This window comes from Haemaphysalis longicornis, unplaced genomic scaffold, assembly GCF_048455015.1.
Source record: "Haemaphysalis longicornis isolate Haplotype H1 unplaced genomic scaffold, Haemaphysalis longicornis Haplotype H1 scaffold_4, whole genome shotgun sequence".
NCBI classification, from domain to species: Eukaryota; Metazoa; Arthropoda; class Arachnida; order Ixodida; family Ixodidae; genus Haemaphysalis; species Haemaphysalis longicornis.
Window position 1 is genome coordinate 115608377 of NW_027526361.1, and position 25688 is coordinate 115634064.

The 25688-nt window shown below is 43.9% G+C and overlaps 1 protein-coding gene across 1 annotated transcript in view; it reads left to right on the top strand.

Annotated features, from left to right (window-relative positions):
- Positions 1-25688, top strand: part of Rsh (Rap GTPase activating protein radish) — a 321267-nt gene that overhangs the window by 282713 nt on the left and 12866 nt on the right. Inside the window, exons 14-17 of the mRNA XM_077707586.1 lie at positions 4844-5015; positions 21969-22078; positions 23523-23955; positions 24789-24871. Of these exons, the coding sequence (XP_077563712.1) occupies positions 4844-5015; positions 21969-22078; positions 23523-23955; positions 24789-24871 (798 nt within the window). The remainder of the gene's footprint in view (positions 1-4843; positions 5016-21968; positions 22079-23522; positions 23956-24788; positions 24872-25688) is intronic.

The window sequence follows — 25688 nt, forward strand, 5'->3', positions numbered from 1 at the left end:
TTGCGCATGCGTCTCGATGCAATGGTGTCACACTTATGTTTACACCGTCACATACCTCTGCATTACGTATTACACGCTTTTGATTCGCGGCTCGGTTCATAACTGAATGAAAAGGGTGACCGCATATTAAACTCTCTTGGAATACGTACAGTGTACACCATTCATACGCATACCACCATTTGCAGTGTACCTTTCTTTACCCTTGTCTGACTATTTTAGGGAGGAGGACGTAGGGAGTCGCTTGACGGATATTAGATAGCGGAACAATTTTATGTTCATAAAGCACTATTATGTACTATGGTTGCGACCCTTCGGGACGGAGCCTTTGCTGCGCAATAAAAAACAGCAACCTGTTTTATTTTATCTCTGACGCATTGGCTGTAGCCAAGACTAAATGTACACCCGCCGCGGTAGCTCAGTGGCTAATGCGTTGTGCTGTGAGCACAAGGTTGCGGGTTCGATTCCTGGCCGCGGCGGCCGCTTTTCTGATGGAGGCGAAAAGCAAAAACGCCCGTGTACACGAGATTTCGGCGCACGATAAAGATCCCCAGGTGGTCAAAACTAATCCTGAGCCCTCCACTCGGCGCGCCTCATCGCCTGCGTTGCTTCGGCGCGTTAAACCCTACAATCAATCAATCAATCAATCAATCAATCAATCAATCAATCAATCAATCAATCAATCAATCAATCAATCAATCAATCAATCAATCAATCAATCAATCAATCAATCAATCAATCAATCAAAGACTAAATTAACAGGTAATACGCACTCTCAAGATTATTGTTTCCTTTCATAATGTCTCGGAGAAGTTACAGTTAGGTCTATAAATGAAAATCACACCAGAAATAAAAGGATCGGAACGAAAGCGTGGGCTTTACTGCGCATAGAGAGGAACCTGTGCTGGGACGGGCTTCGGAGTATCAAGACTATCTCTGCTACCACTACTCCTTTTTTATTTATTTACTAGAACCTAATCTAGTACAAAAGAGTATTTTACAGCAAAATTTTGTTTACACGGACCTAAACACCATTGTAAAAATACGTTCGTTTACGCAATGGTGTCAATCCAAGCTTGAACCTCCAGGGGTGATCCGGACATAATGGGACACGTCTCCGGAGACGGTCGCCAGAACAAAGAAACCCGTATCCGCCCTTCCAGTCTTAATCCAAATTGAATGGCGACGGGAGACACGAGTAAAAATTCCCTTACAAAACACAACTGTACGCCAGCCTACCCGAAAGATTAGCCATTACGTTGCGCAGACTCGATTTAAATGTACATGCAAGCTGGAGAATGACGTTGTTCTATAGTGCATCCGCCGGAAAAGTCGTCCTTTCTTGTCCCACGATAAAGTAACAGTTAAAACGTATTCGCTGATATTCACCTTTAAAACTAAGTTAAGGGAATCGAATTGCAGTTTTCGTTTGCTTTTCTTCTCTGCGAAAAAAAGAAAGGCCGCAGCCCATGACTCAAAACGAAGCACTAAGACTTCCGAACATTTGTCCTCCGCTTTTGTATTAGCGCCGAATGCTAAGTCTGTGTTTCGGGCTTTGTAGGACAATGAATGACCGCTCATTTAAATGCAGTAAATTTATAGGGCTACACAATCCCTGCTAGCAGCCGTTCTGATTGGCGGAGTATGCTATTTAAGCTGAAAAATCGGAAGCAAAAAATGAAAAATTGATGGAAATATTTATTCTACGTACACTAAAACAAAGCGACCTCATCACTGAAGTGAAATAAGGAAAAGTAGAATTTCGTACGTCGCACATTGGTCACTTTATATCCCATACATTTATGTGCGGTTAAATTGATTTCGTCAAAACATTGAATACGCACAACGTGCCGAACTTGCCTTTTTGTTTATATTGTAACGAACTTTGATGTGACGTAAAGATTTCAGAATACCGAGCGTCCAAGTAGCTGCATAACAATGTGTATGCTGTCAAGTGGCCGCGAATCGTATGTCACGGCTTTTGATTTGTTTGAATTTATGTTGGAGGCTGCAGTGTTTTCTCGGAAACGTCAGATCATATCGAGAACGGTGTCCATGGTACGTTAGAGCGCGTTACGGCGTCGAGCGAACGAGATAGCCGTGCGCAGCGTGACGCTAGAAAGCACATGCATAGGCGTCTCTTTCAGCAGAGTATAAGATACCCGTGCTTGGGAGAACAATAAGCAATCATTAGCCGCGTTTACATGAATGCGACAAGTGGCGCACCGCATCGCATCGCATCAACTTTCTAGCGCATCGCATCCATATAAACGGGGATAAGGCGCTAAGAGAGCGCGTAACATTAACGCGCCAGACAGGGGTGGATTTAGAGGCGTAAGTCGCCTTTCGAAGTGCGTGTTAGCGCGAGCTCATCGCATTAGGAATTATGGGAAGAGAATTTTCTGCGGAAGTGCTGCGCTCGCAGCATTTAAAAACATCTTAATTGGGTGCGAGGAGACAAACCGTGCGAGTCGAGAAAAAAATGCGAATCCGCCACGTCGGAAGAGCGAGAAACACTGCTTTGCCATCGACGTGCGACACCGTATGGCGCCACCATCGCACCACGGGTAATGCGCTACATGTCAACGCTAGCGCATCGTATTACTCGCGATGCGCTAAGAAATGTGACGCGCTACTGTCGCATTCTGTCGCATTTATGTTAACATGGCTATTGATTTACGAAATGAACGAGCGCCCGTATGCACACATGCACGCACACGCACACCATATGCACGGATGCACGCACTCTTGTTCTTAAAGGGACACTGAAGTGATTTGTAAACATTGCGGGATTACTAGCGCAAATTGCAGTCCGGAGTCCATAAGCCATGTTTGGACCATTTTGAGCGTGTTTACGAGAATTTATTGAGTAGAAAAATCAATTCGAAAATGCTGTCCTCTCTCTGCATCCTTGCCCATTTTCTGTGGCGTTTTTGTGTGACGTCAGAAGGAGATGACTTGGGTTGACTGAGCTACTGCTCGGCTCGCCGACCTTCTGGCCGAGTCAGTCGGCCCAGCGTTTGGTCCGCTGGCCGCCGATGTGTCGTCACACTTCGTTCGCTCAGTTGAAACGAAGCCACGACACGTTTGTGAACGGAAGAATGAGCCTTTGTACACTGTATCTAGCTCCAAGTCAAAGTCGCTCCACACAAGCGCTGCACAAGCGGATATGAGACGCTTCGCTCACTGGTACGATAGTCAAAGTCGCTCCACACAAGCGCTGCACAAGCGGATATGAGACGCTTCGCTCACTGGTACGATAGTAGGAAAATCTAAGGCCACTTGGAAGCGGGAGAAGACTCAGCGAAGTCAATATAAGTACCAAGGAAATAAAATCGACTGGTCCTTTTGCCGCACAGCGTAAAGCTAGGGAGAACGAAGCACTTTTTAGCGCTGGGAGAACAAACACAGCGGTCAGCAGCACGACCACACATCTGCGAACGCTTTTCAGTCTAAGAAATGCAATTGCTAGACGTGAGATATTGTGGAAGTTTGGGGGACTCTTACAGCACGAGCGCTATACAACAAATAGTCAACCAAGCTGCTTGAAATGCAAAAACTAAATAAAAGGGTAAACTGGTTATATAATATACCTTGTATTTCCAGCGCTGGCAGCACTGGCCCAATGTGTTGTAAATTGTCAAAGACAGGCAATAAATACAAAAAAGGGGGTGTAAAAAAAAGTCCCCGTGGCCGAGCCGTCTTGAGCGCTAGGCATATTAGTTTTGCAAGCCACAAGTTCGAATCCCCGAGAGTACATTTTTTTTTGTAAGTTTACTTTTTAGTTTTCGGACGATGTTTTCTATACTGAGTTCACCATTTTTGGGCCCTAACGCTCACTGCACCAATAACTAGTTCACTGAACGCACGCAGGCTAACACTGACGCGCTAGCGAGTTCTCGTTGGCGTGCTGTTGAGCACCGACTGCTTGCGGGCAGTGGGCACAGGCCAGAATCAACAGACCCTTGGCCTGGTGCGAACACGCTTGTTACGATACAGGCATGTATGAGGCGAGGTCCAAATATGGGGGAAAAGCTCATGGCATTTGAGCGTCTGCGGTGACGCGGAGGGCGTTCATCCACTGCGTAGGCCTCGGCTGGTGATTGCTACGATTCTAAGCCGTTCTGGGAGGCTTACCTTAGGCATTTTACAGCCGCAGAAGCGCGTTACGACGACTACTGAGATATCGAGAATGCCCAGTGAACGATGTCGTAGGATGTCAAGTATGTTGTTTTACAGAAACAAAACCGAAACTTGTATGAATGGTAACCTTGGACATCGTCCAATCAAGGTGCGTCTCCTGCTGTCGTCACAGCCTTTAGTTGGTGCGGCCGCCACAGACCGCCCATGGTAGTTTTTCTTCTTTCGCGCTTTATAAAATAAATACCGAACCGGATAAACGATGGAAAGTGTGTTAATTTGAGGCTGCCTACGCAGTGCAAGCAAGGCCGGGAGCCTGACAAATTTACTTGAGTGTCCCTTTAAGAGCACATCCTCATCAGCACGCCTCACGATCGCACCAGCATCTGCGTGCTTGCTTGGCGGAGAGTCGAAATGTCAGCGTGTCGAGTATTTGTAACGATTACCTAGGTCAGCGATGGTATCACAAAAGTATTGAGAAGGTTGGAATAGGTCGACAACGACAACACAACAGTCGTGTCGCCGTCCATGAATTTCCGCCACACGCTGCTGTTATTCGGTGCACCTATTTTCTTTTCCAGATCGGACATAGGGTGGTCTAGTTCTGCGGCATCTGTGTACACAATGCTTCGCTTTGCCGCTCGATAGCTTCCACGCTGCTCGGCCATCCATCACAGCGTGGCTGTTCTTCGGTGTCTTCTCGCAGGTTCCCGAGATCCACGAGAGTCCGCGCAACAAGAGCGCTCCGTCCAGTCCGATGGTGATTCGCGCCTTCTCCCGCCTCGGCAACTGGACGGGCTGGAGTTCCCGCAGCAGCAGTAAGGACCCTTTAATACCTGATATCGGGGGCCTCAAGCGCTGGCAGAGTGAGTGCAATTGTAAGTGGCCTCCCCGTCTCTCTCTCTCTCTCTCTTGCCTCTCCCTCCACACCACACTAGAGACGCTCACTCTCTCACCTTGTCCCCTCATCAATCGCTCTGCGTCGCCGCAGCACCCGTCTCTGTTTTCGCTCCTTCGATGTTCTCTGCTGCACCCTGCCTACCCCCAACCGCCTGCTCAACACCTTGCTTCGTAGGCTTAGGCTTTGCGATGCTCGTGCGATCCATTACTTTCTCCCCCTGTTAATTTTGCCTCGTGAAGCATAACCAATCACAATTATATTAAGGGCATGTTTCCTCGGCCGTTTACGAGGGATTGAAAGATTTCATGAGTTCGGTTTAACACCTCGAAGCACGGCTAGAGTTCCTTCCAAGCAGCGACCTGTAGAGCAGAAAAACGTCCGTGTACTTCCTGAGTTTCACGTCACCAGGGCTTCGCCGTGTCCCATAGCCTACGGAACTTCAACTTTATTGAGCATTTCAGGTATAAAAATGCAAGGACGAACACAAAAAGCTGCGAAGCTGCAGCTCGATGGGGTGTTTGCCCCTTACAGTTGACACGGCAGAATAGGAACAACAGTTTATACCGCATAATATAAACGCAGAAGAAATAGTTCTAGAAAAGTGAATCTCGCCTTAACAGATACATATTGCACACAAACAGAAAAGAAATGATTAAGAAGCAGTGTATCTCGCTTTGTTAACAGAAACTAAATTAATTCCATAGACGTGCATACCCACGTATAGATACATATAACAATGTAATACGAATACACAAAGAGGAAAATAATGGATATATGCGGAATCTGTTTACTCAGCAACAAATGTGATTGACATTATATATATATATATATATATATATATATATATATATATATATATATATATATATATATATATATATATATATATATATATATATATATATATATATATATATATATATATATATATATATATATATATATATACGACTGCAACCTTGATATATATATATATATATATATATATATATATATATATATATATATATATATAGCGATGAATAAGTTCCGGGATTCGGTTTCAAAAATACACGAGAGGGTAGACACACGTATGAAAACGATGATCGAACTAACGTTTCGACCGGGGTCCGGTCTTCGTCAGAGTAAGACCGGACCCCGGTCGAAACGTTAGTTCGATCATCGTTTTCATACGTGTGTCTACCCTCTCGTGTATATATATATATATATATATATATACGGTGTCCCGGCTATCATGCGCCAAGATTAAAAAAAGAGCAATGGCGTTACTCTAACAATACCAAGTGCATAATGTTTTCAGTGCGCTGGAGAAGTGAACAGTTATTTTTTCGTTAATGAAGCTTCCTTAAATAATTGTAATTATTTACCTAACTCGCGAAGTACTCTTTTAATCATTTCAGTGTTAAAGACGCATTTCCAGGTACCCACAAGAGGCATCCAACTGAGGTATTTTCAGCGACGAACTAACTGCGTACTCATTTATTCTGACTGATAAAAAAACCCCGCTAAATATGAAAAATACCACGGGATGCCGCTCCCGCCCGCCTCATAAAACAGCGCCCTCAAATAGGCTGCTTGAAAGCAACTGCTTCTCCTGTCACCCGCCCGAAGAGAGAGAGCGTCAATTTGATAACGCCATGCAAGGAAGGAGCAGCAACAGCAAGTTTCGCGGGGGGCGTGTAATAGAATTCCTTACAATATACACTACAGAGGAATCTGGCGATATCGTTTATGCGGCTCACATCAAGGCTGTCTGTGTCGTCGTGGACCACCATTAGATCATGCACTCGCCTTAATTTCATCATTGACTTGGATTGAAACGTCTCAGTGACCGCAAATTTAAACAAAGTGTCCCAAAAAAGCGAATAATAGTGTGCAATTATGTAAGTGAAATAAAACAGGCTGCTTTAAAACTAAGTGAAAAGAAAGTTAAGCGTATTTTTGGCGGAATGTTTCTGCCTGCTATTTTGCTGGCCAAGGTGGTAGTTCGGAACAACGTTAATATTTGGGGGAAACTCATTAGAGACTAATATTTATTAATTAATTTATTTTATTATTTTACCATTATTTCAAATAATAAGTCGTTTGAAGTGTTCGGAAAGTTTTTTGAGTGTGCCTATGGAAACGTCGCCTTCGTGCTGAACCCAGGTGAACCGGTGCAACGACCGTCAGCTACAGTTTAACAAGAAAAAAGAAAACGTGGCGTTAAACAGTCGTGGACACGATAGGACGGATTCGGGCGCACGTATCTGTCGTATCTTGTCTTCGTTGAAGCACGTTTTGTTTTTATTTTCGTCGGCTACAAATTTCGCGGCGGCATATTACCTGCTCAGTCATACGTCCTTCGACTGCGGCATGACTAACGTCAGGTGCGATCACGCACTGCCTGCTGTTTCGCCGAACGTGGCTACCGCAGAGCAGGAAGGATTTCGGCTTCCTTGTAGCTCGTAAACGTGTGAATGCATAGTGAACAAAGCAAATTCTCAAAACCGCTTAGGAATCCAATTGTTATGCCAAGTCCAAGCCAAAAAGGGGTATCTTCCCATAAACTCCCACAACGACATGAATTACCAGAGGCAGTTTCCTCTCTAGTATACTTACTAAGAAACTCTATGGGGCATGTGGCAGACAAGGCACGAACTCTGTCGCGATATCTTCTTTCTTTTCTTTATTTAATTTTGGCTAACTCAGAGGCAGCCTGTTTGAGGGCATTGCTTTACGAGGTGGGCAGGAGCGCCGTCATGTGGGATTTGTCATATTTCGCGGCGTTTCGTTATCAGTCAGAATAAATGAGTACGCAATTAGTTCGTCTCGGAAAATACCGCAGTTAGATGCCTCTCGGCGGTACCTTCAAGCGCCTCATTGACACTTCAATGGTTGGGAGGGTACCTCTCGAGTTAAGTAAGTAAATACAAATAATTATTTAGGTCTCAATAACGAAACAATTAATGTCCGCTACTCCATTGTACTGGAAACACTATGCACTAGGTCGTCTTAAAGTAACGTAAGTGCTCTTTTTAAAACTCTTAATGCATGATAGCTGAGACACCCTGTGTGTGTATAGATACATACACGCGCATGTTTACACGCATAAGTAATCTCTGTTAACATTAAGAAATGAATATTTCCAGTCAGTGTCTCGCAAAGTATGGAAGACCCTGTCCGAAAGCAATAACCTTGCGATGGCATGGCTCCCATCATTCACCGAGTATTGTTCGTGACTGTAGTGCGCAAAAATATATACTGCCATGACCGTTCACTTTAATGGATTGGTTTGGCTTGGGGCGACACCGATGGCTCCCGGCGGGGTGCCGTCCGTTGGCGTGTTTTGACGATGATTAGGTGCTCCGCAACGCTGCCCCCTTTTGCGGTAAAATGATAACTGGACGATGCTTCGTGCCGCCAGCGTAGAACCGCGCTGGGTGCACGAAGTCGGCGTGGTAGGGGGCCGCCTGACGTTGCCGCCTGGGTCTTCGTATAGCGCGATACGCAGTCGTAAAATGCGGCATCGATGTGGCCTCCTCCCATTCTCATCAATGTGAAAGCATCGAGGGCTTTAGTGCATTCCGTTTTCTCCTTGGCTTGACCCACTGATGATGGTCGCAAATGTCCATTGGCCGGCGAAAGGCAAAAAACCGTTCACTTTTTCTCCAATGATGACATTATTCTGGGTTACAATACCGAAAAGCAATAAAATGGCATCTAAAGTATGTTGGTCATATTATACCGCATTTTGAATAATTTTTTTTGTCCGAGTTATTGCATGACTGATAGCAAATGTTGAACAGAAGGCAATCTTACTATTACCAGTGATCATTACGGGAACATCTCTAGAGAGTGCACTGCGATTGGATACAAGCAGGAGATATGGAGGGTGTACGGGTTCAGCGTCGAGGCACGTACGGGAGCTGAAGACGGTTGGTTTCTGCGGATCTTTGTGCCATTTTAGAAACAGGAAACCGCAGCCTGTAACCTCGACCTGAAATATAATCGAAAAAATCGCGGTTCGCTTCCTGAAGAAAGTTTCAACGGATCCACCCCGAACCAATTTCACGCACTCTAGTTTTCAAATGTAGTTTAAGCCAGCGTGAAATTGAAGATAATTACGTCCGTGCTTTCAGTGTGGTCGGATGTGGTACTCCCTCCGGCACGTGCGCTCGGTTAAAAATCTCGAATAACCCTTGGTGAAACGTTAAAGGTCGCGCAGAAATGTATGCTCTGACGACATCAGACATTGCGAAGGGCTTGGTACGTCTCCAGAAAGAGTCTGTAATCAAAAGCTAAAAACAGCTAAGAAAAAACGTCTAACGTGCGCCCATGTTTTAAGACGTATCTCTTTGTTCGGAGTTTGTGCATACCTTTTAAATTCGCCAAATTTGCTTATTCCAATTTCGCATGGCATGCATCATAAAGAAAAGTATGAACAGTAAGCAGTGTACACACACTCACTCACACACACAGAAACATATATATAGGAAGTCCCGTAGAAGACTTGTCTCGAAGTCGAAACGTCGAAATAAACCCTCCGCTGTTGCTGTTACCGAGGTTTCTTACTTTTGTATTCACCACGACTTCGGCCCCATCGCCAGCATGCCAGTTATATATATATATATATATATATATATATATATATATATATATATATATAAATCTAGAGAAAGATAAACTCACAAAGCGCGCAGAAACAGTATAAGTAAAGAGTCGGATACACAGCAAGAACAATAACAAACAATGTTTACTTACGTAGCGGCAATGGGACTTGCCTTCATCAGAGTAAAGTTACATGATTATGGTGTCGCAAACATTGAACACATTTCTTATATAGGTTTGCATAAAACTGTAAGAAGGAATGGAAAATGTTTCGCAAATGGAGAGTGTGCATACAGTCAGGCTACGCCTACGTTACAACATCAACCAACAAATAAAAAAAAAAAAGAAAAAAAAGGGGGGGGGGAGCAAGAGAGAGAAAAAGGGGTCGTGTTAACAATGCAGCGTTCAAGGTTGCACCATGACGGGTCAACGTATGCCGCGCGGGTTGCAAGTTCAGACAATGGGGGAAAATGGTCAACCGCGGTTTGTAAAGAAAGGGAAGAGTATACAGCAAGGTATTCAGTGGCTGGGGAGACTGGTTCTAGGGAAAGCGAAGATGGGTGTGCCCCCCGCGGATGAAGAGAATAGATAGGGTGCACAAAAGAGCATTTCACAGAAGCTAGCAATCGAACAGGAAATAGGTAGGGTCACAAAAGGTTAAACATGAATAGATCACAAAGAGTTAAACATTCTTAAGTGGTGGTGGGAACGAGGCCTCCTTCTCCCGGACAAATGGCATTGTTGAGCCGCATTAAGCTAACAAAGCTGCTGTATTAGGAGAGTTTCTGCGAATTCTGATGGCAAACTCGAGGGTAGGAATAATGAACATAGTTATAAAAATTATGAAGCCGCTAAGTTTATTCGAGGGATAAGCACGTTAATTTTCCGTAACTTTCATTAATTCCAAGTGTGGCTGACCCAAACTTATAAATGAGATAAGATTCCCGAACCTCGCGGTCGTGGTGCGTTTTGAAGGCGGATTCTAAAATCGTTGCTTTAAGATGATCAAATGCATGCCCGGGACTGTTCACATGTCTTGACAGGGGCAAATAAGGGCAGCTTTTTGCATGAGAGCGGTGATTATTGAACCGTATTCGGAAGGGCGTTTCAGTTTGGCCGATATATTGTTGCCTACAAACAGTGCACTCTAGAAGATATACGACATTAGCGGAGTCACAGTTAAAGTTACCTTTTATATTTACGTAGTAGTCTGAAGCCGTGCTGGTGGCGCGCTGTGTAGTGGTCATGTGTGGGCATACTTTACATCGGGGTTTATTGCAGGGCATGCAGCCAGTAGTTGCCGGTCGGTTGATACGAGAGTTAGTAAGAAAGTCCCCTAAATTCTTATTACGCCGGTAGACAACGCGTGGTGGTTCGGGGAATATGCTTTTTAAGCGGTCACTTTGCATTAGGATATTGTGATGTTTTTTTAGCACGGTTGACACTCTTGGAGCGGAGGATGAGTGGGTTAAAACTAAGTTAGTTTGCGGGTTCCCGTTCGGGGCTTTTTTCTTACAGATTTCGTTACGGTCTAATTGGTTGGCTCGCACAATAGCGTCGTTGATAACTTTTTCCGGGTATTTTTTATTCAGGAGGGAGGTCTTGAGTTCTCGACAGTTTGAGTCAAAGTCGGCTTGGTTTGAGCAAATTCTTCTAAATCGGTGGGCTTGGCTGTAAGGTATTGCTGTCTTGCAGTGTCTGACATGGCTACTTCGGAAGTGCAAATACTGCCGCGTGTCTGTCGGTTTTCTATACAGTTTAGTTTGAAGCCGACCTTGGAAGGTAGTAACGGTGACGTCCAGAAAGTTTACACTGTGTTCCGAATAGGAATGAGCAAGGGAAATACTAGGATGGGCTAGATTAAATGCCTCAATGAAGGTGAGGAGTTCCGCCTCACCGTGTTGCCAGATCATGAATATGTCATCAATATACCTTTTATAGTACATTGGCTTTAAATTTTGGGTGTCAAGAAAGTTTGATTCGAGGTGAGCCATAAAGATATTAGCGTAGTTAGGTCCGATTCGAGTTCCCATTGACGTTCCGCTGACTTGAACGTAATGAACTCCGTCACACTCAAAATTGTTAAGTTCAAGAATAAGCCTAAGGAATGTTTGGAGAGCAGAAGAATCGATAGGTTTGTCGCACGATGACTGCTCATACGCAAGGGATACAGCGGCGATGCCATCTTCATGGGGGATGTTAGTATACAGTGACGCAACATCAAGGGTGACTAGAAGGCAGTTATCAGGAATTTCAATTTTTGAGATGTCTGAGAGAAAGTCATTGGTATCCTTAATGAAGGAGGGAAAGCTGGGCGGAATGTCGCAAATGAGATTATCCACATAGCGCGAGAGGTTTTCGGTAACAGTGCCAATGCCAGAAACAATGGGGCGCCCTGGGTTGTTCACCTTGTGAATCTTTGGGAGAAGATAGAATTTACCGGCTACTGGGCTTAAGGGGATCAGGGAACGAGCCGTGGTTTCATTTATTGTTTTATTTTTAACAAGCTCAGCAAGTTTATCTTTGACAATTTGCTTATAATCTTGAGTGGGATCATTGGGTAGTGCTTTATAGAACGTCGATACTGATAGTTGCTTATTGGCCTCGTTAACATAGTCGGTTTTGTCAAGGATTACGATTGCGCCTCCCTTGTCGGCAGGTTTAATAATTATGTCGGGACAGCTTGCGAGTTCCTCTAGGGCTTTCTTTTCGTTGGTAGTCATGTTGTGGCGGAAAGAATTTTGTGCTTGGTATGCTTTTCGCACATCGCGTTGGACAGCTTTGATGTACATGTCGAGGCAACTATCACGCTGTGTGGGAGGGGTCCAGTGCTTATAGCTAGGTAGGGTTCTGCGGGCTTCTTCCGTCGCGGGGTGATCGTAGAAGTATTCTCGTAGCCTCATGTTTCTGGCGAAGTTATCTAAGTCCTTAAAAAGTTGAAATTCATCAAAACCACCAGTAGCCGGGCAAAAGTTTAGGCCCTTTGACAAGACGTTCATCTGAGCTGGGGAGAGGGTTATGCTTGAAAGGTTCATTACATTCCCGGTAAGGTTTTCTTTTGTGACGGCAGGCGAGGGAAAAATATTAGTACAGTGGTTTAACTGAACTGTTTGGGGTGCAGTAGTCGAAGCATTTATTACAGTCGTAGTGACATTATCGGCCGTATTGTCAGAGTTGGGGCAGTTACTAGTGCCGGAGCTTGTTAGGTTCTTACGCATGTGGCCATTGTTAGAAATCTTATCTCGGTTAAGCTTTCGGGCTTTTGTTCGGGATATGGCGGAGGCCGTCTTAGACTCGTAGTTGCTTAAAAGGTTCAACTCTCTTTTGCTTAGTCCCTGACTAAGTAGTTCCTCTTTCTTTCGGAGAGAATGGGCCGTATATATATATAGATATATATATAGCGAGTCAGATATGGGAATTGACGGGCTCGGTGAAATAAGGCAGAAAAGAAGGGTTGGCAGTCAAGAAAACCTTGGAAAGCAAAGGGGAGGTTGTAATGGGTCGTAGAAACAGATGAATAATTTTTTGAGTGAGAAAGAAAGTGGTGAAGGTTTGCTTGACTGCCAACCCTTATTTTCGGTCTTATATATATATATATATATATATATATATATATATATATATATATATATATATATATATATATATATATATATATATATATATATATATATATATATATATATATATATATATATATATATATATATATATATATATATATATACACACATTTCAACACGGATATATCGAATTATTGTCTATATCGAACACTGCAAACATCCCCTTGAAAATCCCATGCAAAAGTATAGGGCTCTTGTGCGCGTGTATCGAACTCCTGATCATGGGCGAATTCGATATATCGAATTCCGCGCCGAAGGTACCCCTGAAAGTTTGCTTCCTCTGATGGGCATGAGTTGATGATAATGTTGACTCATCGCAGGAGCTGCCTGGCTTGGTTAGACAGAGGCGGCGTACCCGGCATAATGTCACTTCGATGGCCTTCAACAGCTGTTTTCACGCTAACACGAGGGGCAGCTCTACGATAGCTAGAACGCGGATAGTGGTTAGGCGAGAGAACATAAAGAAGCAAAAGAAATTGACCGGAGGCACTCTTTTTCCGTGATTGAGCTGTTTGGTGGCTCGTGCAGGGGGACCGATGCGGCGTGGTATGTTTGTTTTGTCCTATTCATTCATTTCAGAGCAACGAAAGCGGGAATTCGTCGAGTGCAGGCTGCTGAAAAGAGGTTGTTTGAAAAGGCGTTCAGAATTCCTCGCAGTAGTTTTGAGGGCGATGCTCGAATCAACGTTGACGTAAAGGCGAATGCAGCACAACCCCCCCCCCCCCCACCTTGGCTATTGCGGAGAGTGTGGAGTGCAAAATGACTTCGTTGCACGCCTCCAGATGGGGGAGGTGTTCGGTTCGGATACTGAAGATAACGGCAATCAGTGCCTGACAACGTTTCCAACCGCCTACTGCAGCCGAGGTTCCGTCAGCGTTATTAGCCTCTGTTGTGGCCCAGTGTACAGCGTTGATTTTATCATTTGTGCGTATTTGTAATCTTGAAGACAATTTGGCGAACTTTGAGAAAAACTTTGAGAAAAATAAACTTTGGCGCAGAAGAGAAAACAAGCGAAGCTCAAAGACATTTCAATGATAAATAAAGTGCTGTGGTCATCATGCTGCGGTTCGGATTTTCCGTGCTTTGAGGGTCAAAACGGTAAACTACCGTTTTCCATGACTTGAGAAAACTCTCAGTGATGTGCGGAGTTGTCAGATATTCTTCAGATAGGGGTATTAAATATATCGAATTATCGATATATCGAATTCTTTCGCGATCCCCTTGGAGTTCGATATATCCGTGTTCGACTGTATATATATATATATATATATATATATATATATATATATATATATATATATATATATATATATATATATATATATATATATATATATATATATATATATATATATATATATATATATATATATATATATATATATATATATATATATATATATATAAATCTATATATATATATATATATATATACACAAAGTAGAAGTACGCTCTTCGGAGACTTTATTTCCAACGTATCGACCTTAGACAGGTCTTCCTCAGGAAGACCAGTCTCAGGTCGAAACGTTGGAAATAAAGTCTCCGAAGAGCGTACTTCTACTTTGTGCGTATTCCTGCAGCAACTAAGGACTCCACTTCACGACTATATATATATATATATATATATATATATATATATATATATATATATATATCGTTTTACTTGTCAGTATTGTTGCGCCCAAATAACACATTAAGCATATTTGAGGCAACACACATATTCATAAGTGATGTTTGTACTGTTCTTTTAATAAAAATACATGGCTGCTTCATTTTTGCGGTAGCAAAAAAAGAATGCGCCGAAAGAAAATCCCTCGCGATGTCCCCTCGTAGTAGCGTTCCAAGTCCAAAATTAACAAAAGGTTTCTATAGGTGGCGCGAGCAGTGGAACATGGCCAAAATAAATTGGCGCGAACGGGAATTGAGTTGTTGGATTTGAGAGGTTCATAGGCCTTGCGAGTCAGGAACGCCAGACAACTTCACGGTTACCATAAGCGATCGGGACGTTAAGTCAGTGAAGGTGGGCTAATTTCTTCTTGCTTCTAAGCAAGCTCGTAGTTCACTTTTTTTGTAATATTTATCTTTCAATTCTTATTCTTTGTGCCAATCCTAGTTTATGTAGTAAAAAATGGTTGAATTTTAAAATGCACAGCATTACAACCAAGTAGGCATTTTTCCCTAAATTGAAAACCAGTATAGAGAAAAGTCAAAGCTTTTCAAATGAAATCAAATCATAGCTAATATACATCTTTATCACAGTCATCTAAGGAATGTTGCATAATTTGTGTAGTTTAGTAGCTACAAAGCATTAATAATGACCTTTTTAGCTGTATTGAGGCGCCATACTATAATGATTTGTAGAACACCTATAACGTAAGCGTAATAAGAGAAATTCCCTGTACAAGCTTGTCCGCCCTACGCTTCCCGAGAAACTAACAATTATCATAAGCAGGGTGGTCTAAGGGTTAATAGAGAATAGCTCAGGAACCCCAGATTTGCTGATGACGTTGCCTTGCTAAGTTCCTCGGGGGATGAAGTGCAAAGCATACTTACCGCACTGGACAAACAGAGTAGAACCGTGGGCCTGATAATTAATATGCAGAAAACTGAAGTAATGATCAATAACCTTGGGACAGCGCAGCGATTTGAGATAGGTGGCGAAGCAGTAGAAGTGGTAAGCGAATATATCTACTTGGGCGAAGTTATTATCCCAGATCCCAACCATGAGACAGAGATAATTAGAAGCATAAGAATAGGGTGGAGTGCATTCGGCAAGCGTTCTCAGAAAATGAATGGCAGCCTATATAGTCCCTGAAGAAGAAAGTGTATGACAACGGTATCTTACCGGTACTCACGTACGGGGCAGAAACTGGGAGGTTCACTAAGAGGGTTCAACTTACATTGAGGACGACTCAGCGAGCAATTGAAAGGAAGATGATAGGTGTAACATTAAGAGACAAGAAGAGAGCGGAGTGGGCCAGGGTACAAACGCTCGTTCAAGGACATATTGGTAGAAAATAAGAAGAAGAAATTGACGCTCGGCACGGCATGTAATGCGAAAGCAAGATGTCCGTTGGTCATTAAGGGTAATAGAGTGGATCCTCAAGAGAAGGCAAGCGTGGCAGGAGGCGGCAGAAAGTTGGATGGGCAGATGAGATCGAGAAGTTTGCGGGGTTAAATTGGTCGCAGTTCTGTGGTTAGGAGAATAATAATATGACCAACCGTAGTCTGACTGATAGTTGTTCAAACAACGGAATGAAACGTTTCTTTTTTTTTTTTGAGAGTTTGCTTGCTCGCCGCCTTTGTACCAGCGCTCAAGATGCCCTTTATAGGGATACGAAAGTGCAAAAGCAAGTTGACCTGTACCGGTGGATTCGAGTGTCATGAATACAAACAAACCGCTCGCGGAAGCAGCAGTTGCTTATCAACGCAGAAAACACCAAAAGCGTGAAAACTGGAATCGCCGCCGCACACACTTTGCCGCAGCATATTTTGTGATATGACAAATTTTAAGGGGCGAATTGATCAATTGGTGGAGCTTTTTATTGGTGGGGGTTTTCTAAAGCAAACACTAAAGCAGCAGGTACAGATAAACCTGAAATAAATGCATGCGGAAACGTTTCTTCAGCGTGTTTTTTATACAACACACAAACTTGAGCAAGCGAATATTATGAAATAGGATGCCTTAGACAGGCGGTAGGCTATGTTTCAATGTCGACTTCTTTGCAATAGTTCGCTCTGCTTACAAGCGTAATGTAAATGTGCCTGCATTTGAGTGAGCGTGAAAATCTATCGTACCTAATTACCACTACTGCACATGTACGCAGCAACCAATGATAAAAACCGAAATTGTTAACAATATCCGCCTGAAACAAAACGGCCGGCAACAGCGTTTAGAAATGGCGTGTGTATTTTCTACGCCTATTTTTAGGCGGCACCACATGCGTGGAAAGTTTCGCCGCGGTCACCACGCCGCGCCTTTAAAAGAAGGACCTTGATAACCAAGCCTTTCTGGCGCCTCAATACCCAGATGACGTCAAGAAACGACACCTGATTAGCTCTCAATATCTTTCACGTAAGTGTAAGCCAACGAGAGCAGTCAGTAAGGAAGATGGCGACAGTGGAATAAAGTCGGGAATAGCGCCCAGGCCGGCTCTGGGCAGTTCGTAACGTTCTCTTCAACGTCATGGAAAAACAGAAGAGGAGGGGAGAGAGGCAGATGCCAGCTGCCTGTATTTATTTATAAACAAACAAGACATCGTTGTTCGTTGAACAAAATAGAGAGCGAAGAAACGTACGATGTCTCAGCTAAGTCAAAAAAGCTTTTTAGCCTCTACTGTTCCTTTAGTGTTTCCTTAGTGTTCCTGCATCGAACCCACCTGCTACCCAGCTGGGTTTCAGGTATCCGGTATTAAAGTCTCCTATTTGTGATTCAGCGCTGGTTCGCCACTTTTATAGTTCTAGTCGGCAAACTTTTTTTTTGTTTTGCGCCAAATTTTCTCCAGCGTCGAGTATATTCCAAGCTTTAGATTTTTCTCCGTAGGAGATCATTCGATGCTCTCAACATGGTTGGCAAAACTTCTAGACGCAGTCAAGGTAATCCAGAGAGCTAGTTTGTCATCTGTTTACAATTGCCTGTGAAGAGCCTGCAAGCTGACAATCGTCTGGGCGAGCGAGAGACGCACCTGCCTGGCACTTGAACCTGCATTCCTTGCGCATTACCCACCGGGCATTGAACGTAGTTGCCTGAGTAGTATCGTAGCATCACCACACTCCTACTGCACTCTGCCTGTCTCTCACCTGTCGTTGTTGCTCTACAACCGAGACCGCATGAAACGACGCAGCCTTGCTTCTAAGAATTCTTGTCTGAGAAATTCTTTCTTACATTAGTGAATACACAAGTTGCAGTTGTGGTATTTGTTCTACTTTTGTCTTCGAAAAGTTTCCAACGGCGGCCTTAAAAGAAAATAAACTGAGAAAAACAGGTCACTGCGACCTTGACTATGTGGCTTACTATGGTTCAACCGCAGAGATGTTAGGGGAAACATTTCGCGTTGGGTATAATGGGAACCGACGTGAGACAAGGATCAACAGAAATTAAATCTTGTTTGGCCCGTACAGAAATTCGGGTTCAGAAATTTCTGTTTGTTGTGGAAGTCTTTACCTTCGTATATTGGTTAGATGGATGTATGCATTGCCGGTAGCAATAAATTGGGGCCTGCCAGAGAAAACACTTTTGATCACCTATAGAGGAAATGCTGCCGGCTTTACTGAGCACACAAAATCAACGTTGCGGCTAAACTATTCGGTTGCATCCGGAATTATGTGAACGGTTGTAAAGTTTAGGACTGAGGCTGTTGTTGGAGTTGGGGAGGGAAAAAGAGTGCGGAAACTCGGACGCCGGATACGGATCATAATGCCACTACCGACGTGCAAATCTCAGGAATGCTTACAGGTAGAACTTTGTTAGGGCCGGATTGGCCGCTTATTTAAGTAACGCCAATTTTTTAGTGAGCAAAATTTTGTGCTAGGTTACAATGCCAGTCGAAAAATAGCGAAGAGCATAAACCAGAACGCACGAGGAACCTGGCGCCCATTTGTCATGTGCGCACGTCTTCAAAATATGGTACGGGGAAGAGAATAAGTAAAACTGTGCAAAGTTAGCTAAGAATTATTACAAATTAAAGGTAAACTTAGGAGAATTCAGTAAAATTGTGTTTGCCACTGCTTTCCTGGACAGCCACTTGGATCCTCTTTGTTTCTGAGCTCCCGAAGGTGTTTTTATACTACAACAAAGCTGACTATTATGCATTTTCACTGGCCCAGAAGCGAAACATTCGCGGTGACGCATTCCGCCGCGAATTCCCTACTGTGGGGTCTTTACTGCTGCACCAATTTAATAAAATTGAAACAATCCGGGTGACCGCCAGCTTCAATTCTTGTTCCAATACACAGGGAAGCACGGTATCTCCTGTGCTAAAGGTCGACATACTTAGTTAATACTGCTTACAATAGCGAAATACCATGGTTGCCGCACAATCCACGCAAAAAAGTTTGAGCTAACTGCTGTAGTTACTTATCTTAGTAATTCACTAGGAACACAGCTGGTTAAAATATCTGACAGATTAGGATGAAGTATAGAACCTTGATGTGGTGTTTTAGCGTCAGAGATATGCTAAGGACGAAAACTTGCTATTTTTTTGTATGAAACATCCGCTTACATTCAATGTAACTGCGTTTTTGTGTTGACTATTAGGACTGGCTTCTCTACTAGCCCTTGAACCAATTGCGTCGCCATTGCCTCGCCATTCAAGCCTAGCCAACCACAATACTGACTCCAAATACGTCCTCTATCTTGTAACTGAACAGGCCGAGGATGTGGTTAAAATGAAATGGACACTTTTGATGATGGTTTTATACATAAGAACATCGTGTAAAGGTGATGAAATTAAAATTGAGATTGAATTGGTATCACGTATATTTAACACAATACTTAGTGATTTCTTTATTATCTCTTTAAGAGCCAGCACTTAGTCATTTTGCCGAATTTATTAGGTACGATAAATCCGTGATTTTTAGTCTTACAAAAGCTATTTGAAGCTAATAATTTGTGGAGGGCATTCAGAATAACATGTTGAGCCCTGTTTTCAACGTTTTATGTGATATGTGTACGTACAGCAAGGGAGGTCATTAAATTGCGTCTGGTAAAGACTCCCACGCGCCAATATCACAAGCTGACGACATTTAGACGACGGTATGTTTCTAAACACTCCTCGAACACTTTCGTTTATCCCGTATAACTTCGCTCAAGGGTGGGTGCAAATGTTTCTCTAACGAGCAGTTATTCACGATTGCCATCGACACTCAAGAGACAAAGTTGTATCACCGTTGGGGTGCGCAGCCGAATGGGAATTTCGCATTGATTTCCATGGTATCCATTTTTGTTTGTGAAAGAAGAGAGCCGCATAAACGGTAACATAGTGGAATAACTTTCTAGTTAACTGCCCGCTGCTCAAACGGCTTTAAAAATCTCGCATCAGCGACATCGTACAAAATCATCAAGCGCAATGTGGGAAACATGCAAAATAGTATGCGATAAGTTGCTAATATCCTGCAGAAAGTAAATTTGCCTTCATCCTTCTGTTTTTCTTTTGCAGAGGTATAATAAGCCCAGTAAAAAACCATGTCTTCCGAAACGTGCGGCCATTCACTCTGCACTCAAACATTGTTTGTGCAGCCCTCAGGAGGTATGAAGGCTTCCTTCGGCTGTGTCATCCTACTGCAAACTCGTTCTCAAGCCCCAATTTCGTACATAAACGTTCTCGTGCAGTCGTATATGGTGGCTCGGTCTGAGAAAACTATTTCCATCACCATGTTGCAGGAGGTTTTCGTCAAGGCCGGGGTTTAAAGCCCGGATGTGAGTCTAAAATTATTGAGCAGGACTGAGGTTTACAGGGAGGCTACTATGGCAGCCTCGTTCCCATTAGTGTTCTGAGAGAGAGAGAGAGAGAGAGAGAGAGAGAGAGAGAGAGAGAGAGAGAGAGAGAGAGAGAGAGAGAGAGAGAGAGAGAGAGAGAGAGAGAGAGAGAGAGAGAGAGAGAGATGGTGGAGCAGCCATAAGGTAACCTAGTGGCTCTCAAAAAGTAAGGTCATCCATGTTCCGTGGTAGCGAACTTAGTACTTTTGTGTTTGGACACCCATCTTGCGAAAATGCGAAGTCACTCTTTTCAGACAAAAAAGCAAATTTATCACGCGGTTTTCACTGCTTATTCGCAATATCTTCACTTAATTATTCACTTGAAGTTATACATAAAGGCTATCCAAAAGCCGTATACCTATTAAGACTTTATACTTATTAATACCCCTGGGGTTGAGGTTATGTCGAGTTTGCTGCGGGTTGTGTGCGAAGTGAGAGTGAGGCGAAATGACCGGCACTCAACAATTGCTTAGATTATTTTTCCTACATTTACCTCAGCCTCAATTGCGATGCCGACGTGAACTCAACACTGAATGAAATTGGGGAATGGAAAGTGCAGCTAGAAAACTGTGCCCACCTGTAATCATGAGCACCAAAATACGTAAACGCGTCTACGAACGAATATGGCAGTGTTCCTGTGAGAGGTATAAACACTGTTTCGGCACCTCCATGAGCTGAGCGGGCGCCAACGTCCTAGCGTTAATTTCTGATGATCCGGCCACGACATGGTAGCCACTGTTATAGTATATCGTGAGCACCTTCCACAGTTGACGCGTATTTGTGCGCGCTCTGCTGGTTCACTTGAGACCACATTGTCTATCCTTACTCATTCAGGAGCTCAGATTTCGGCCAAGTAACTGATTTAGGGTGGGTGCATGCCCATTGGACAACATACTAGAACAAGGCCTTGAGACTAAACGATTCTGTGCTGGTGTGTATCCTGAAATAGAAACAAAGTGCACGTATGACAAGGACGCAACCGCGAAACAGGCCAGGTGGTTACCATTCAATACCGCACTCTTTTTCTCTAGCCAACTGCTAACATCAACCATCGTACAAGCGCTCATTGTGTCCGCAGGAGGAGCTTTCCCTGTTGAACAGTCTAAGCAGGCATCCCAAAGTACAAACGAGGCCCTTTGACATGGACTGCTTAGTGTACTCCGAGGTGCTGCAGTGTGTTGCGTGACTGCTTTGTTGCGCGGAAGGTTGTGCCTCTTTGAGAGCCAGTTTTTCGTTCCAGGCAAAGAGAAGGAGAAAGAGAAAAATACTGTAATGGCGGGAGCCACAGTAACGCTGAGTGTGTGCGCGGACGCTCACAAGGTGGACCGGACGAAGCTGTGTCAACACGAGGTACGTGTCGTCGCCCCTTGCGTTTTCTCTTTCTTCGGCAGTTTTTGAACAGCGCTAGCTTGTGTTCTTCGTACCGAATTGATAGGTCAAAACATCCACGTTTTTCTACTGGTGCTAAAAGCGACGATAATATTGAATCTACACAGCCTAATAATAACTTGTCGTTTTACACGTCGCTTTATAGGAACTGTGTAGCAGTAATACCAGTGATATAGTATCAAAAAGGTTCACGTTCGCTGCAGGCATACTCAGTAAATAAAGTATCAAAACGCGTTTTTACTAGTCCTCAGTAATGATTATGGTTTCCTTTATGGCCCTTTTTACGGTCGCGTTTATGGTACTCTTATGGTCCCCTCCCACTGTACTAATAATTATTTTGCAATTTACGGCTGACATTCTCAACGCATATGCCGGCTCTAAACAGTAATATTGTACTATAACCGTGTTATCACCGTGCGAGATATACATTTTATTTTGCTGTTCGAAAACAGTAGCTTCAACTGAAAGACATACCATCGTCTCTCCAGTGTGCCCCATTTTGTGCACTGTTTTACTCAACACCGACGCATGCAATAGCGAATGCTTTCTTTAACCGGGAAGAATGCTGACGAAAATTTTTAACCTTCGCAAATTTGCACGGGTAAATAAATCGAGATAAGTACTTGGATGGATCCAATTGTACTTGGGTGAATCCAGATAGTTGCTTGGTTCTGTCCTCAGAAACGACTTACCACTGTAGATCTTCGCCCAAACAAGGGCGATTCCCTGACGATGGCGCGGTAATTCAAAAGTCTTCATACAGCTTGATGCTGTACTTAGACTTGAATGAATTCGACGGGAATCGACAAATGTGTTTATATAAGGGAGCATTCGGTAAACCGTAAATGGCTGAAATAGCTTGTTATAAGTACAGTTCCGTTTAAATTTTGTCCAGGCTTTGCTTAGGTTTTTATACGGCTTATGCAAGGTTTCACGCATTTTTGTAGGGCTTACACATTAGGTGCAATGTAAGGACCTACCCGACCGGCGTTCTGTGGATACATTTAGAAATGTTTCTGCATTTGGGCAGCTGTCTGGTCATGACCTTTAGAACTGCGGCAACAAAGTGAATAAGTGCTTCATTTCCGGCGTATATACAGTGAATATGCAAGATTGAACATACTACAAGCAACGTTTTACTTTGCCGATGTGCCGGGTCACACGCCTTGGAAAATGCGTTCCAAGACTGGAAGTTTATCTCTTCTGTCAATCGTCCTGCTGAGAAATCATGTAGTTTGCCACTCTACCAAAGGTTTTCTTAGAGTTTGATAATTTGGAGCATTAGTTGATCGGGTTTATTCAAATTTGGCTTACTTTAATGGCGTTACCGACGTGCGCGGACTCGGCCCCCATCCCAGTGCTTACAACACAACCCCCTTTCCTTCCAACGCTCGCGCCGTGACAGTTCAACATCATCGAGTTCGACAGCGACACGTTCCAGCTGCTAGTCGACTATCTGCACTGCGGCTCGTGCCCTCTGACCTGCGAGTCCATCCCGGGCCTTATTTGCGCCGCCGAGCACTACGACCTGCCAGAGCTGATGCAGGCCTGCTTCCATCACGCCAAGCAGCACCTGCGCCTGTCAGTGGTGTGCGGCATGCTGAACGTGCTTGAGAACTACTACTGGCGCTACACTTCGGCCACCGAACTAGTCAACATGATCCTCCAGTTCGTGGACACCCGTGCCGCAGCTCTTTTTGCCGGACAGGACTTCCTCGACCTGTCGGAGTCTATGTTCCAGACCATCATCGGTCGAGAGCTCAACATGCCCGAGGTGCGAAAGTTCGAAGTGATGCTCCGTTGGGCCACGCACCATGTCAAGGTCATCAACCGACCAGGTATGACAGTACGGGTCGTCACTTACCGTAACGTGCAAGGCATGTCTTTCTTCCCTAAATCCCTCAATATGTGTTCGACCAATATTCGTGGTAACAAACCCGGGCACATCCGGGCACTACACGCAGCAGGTATTACCACTCAGCAAAATTCGGCAAAATGCACGGCTGCCCGATATGAATGGAACTTGCGAAACATCAGCCCCAGCTCATCTAATCAGCACTACAAAAAAACGGGGACGGAAGAACGTACAAGCAGGGCTGCTGATGGGTCTACAGTCGCGTGTTCCTTTCCGCTATTATGATGAATTCTTTAACTCACCCGGTAGACTATTTTGAACAAGTGGTGCGCGCAGCTGCTAAAGTTTGGGACGTCTAATGTATACGCTCCAAATTTATGAGCTGCACAAACTCTTTACTGTTTTCTCTGCGAGAACCCGAACAAATGTGAAAGCAGGGTTGTATGTACAAATCTGACTTTACAGTGCTCGGTTAAGCGGGAGTGTACAGTATTTTGCCGCCTCTCACATCGCTATTGTGTGCCCATAAGAAAACAGGTTCATAGCAAGATGAAGCCCTAGGCTATCTATCGCTGCCGTGTCAAGTCTGGAGGCTTGGGAAGTTTATTCACGAAAGCGCAGTGCTCTGTTTCCATTAGCGGCAAGGTCATCGAATCACGCACATGTACGTTGGTCTCCGTTAAGCTGACATTGAGCTGTGTGGTTAGTGAGCAGTAAACTTTATCTCATTTCAGTTCTGCATTGAGTGCAAAGTGAGGTCACGTAGGATCAGCCTCTCATACTAAGTGCATCCACGGTGTCTCATGTTTATTTCAGACCCTAGAGAACTTCAGTGCACTATGAGCAGGCTCACCCGAGACTTGAAGCTTTACCTCATACCACCGCAAGAGTTGATAAAAGTAAGTATGAAATGTAAGTATCAAGTGTTTTCCTGTCCTTTATTATTAAACGGAGAAGGATTCCAGGAAAGATTAACTTTAAAAGATTTTTACGTGATTTAATTGTGAAACACCTCAGGCTTGCACATAGCGGAAATGTCAATATTTGAAGTCAAATGCTTCAAATTATGAGCAGGAATGGGAGGCAAGGAGCCAGAACACTAGGTTTAAATTTTATGTCTGCATCAGAATATTTGGCAACCAACAAAATAAAACAGTTCCAACGTCCCTACATACTTCGCGATGAAGTAACATCCGAACGTTGTAGCCCCCAGAATAGACGAATAACCGGACGTTGCGGCCTGCGTTACGGCCTCACGTTACGGCCGGACGTTACGGGCCTCACGAATGTGGCTAAAGAACTCATGAATTTAAAGGGACTCTACACCCAATAAACGCTTCCATTCTTTCCTTCGGGTTCGAATCGATTCAAAGCATTGAATGAGTTCTAAAAAAGCTTTCGAAAATTAGAGGAGTTTCTCTTGAAGTCAGCACAATAATCGATCAGGGATTCATGCATTGCTATGAATCGCGCTACTGATTCCGCAGCCCACGATAGACGTGTACCTCTTCCTGATTTATCGCTCGTTCGGAAGCATAAAGCGTGCAAACAGCGCGAAAAGGTGTTGCGACGGACCATTGGTATACCTACTGCTAAACACCGAAAGGCTAGGACTTTACAAGGAAAAGGTACCATATGAAATTCATAAAACAAACCTAGGAAAGCTGCGGTATTTTTATACGTGTGCCTCGGCACCTGAACATAGAGGTTCGATGA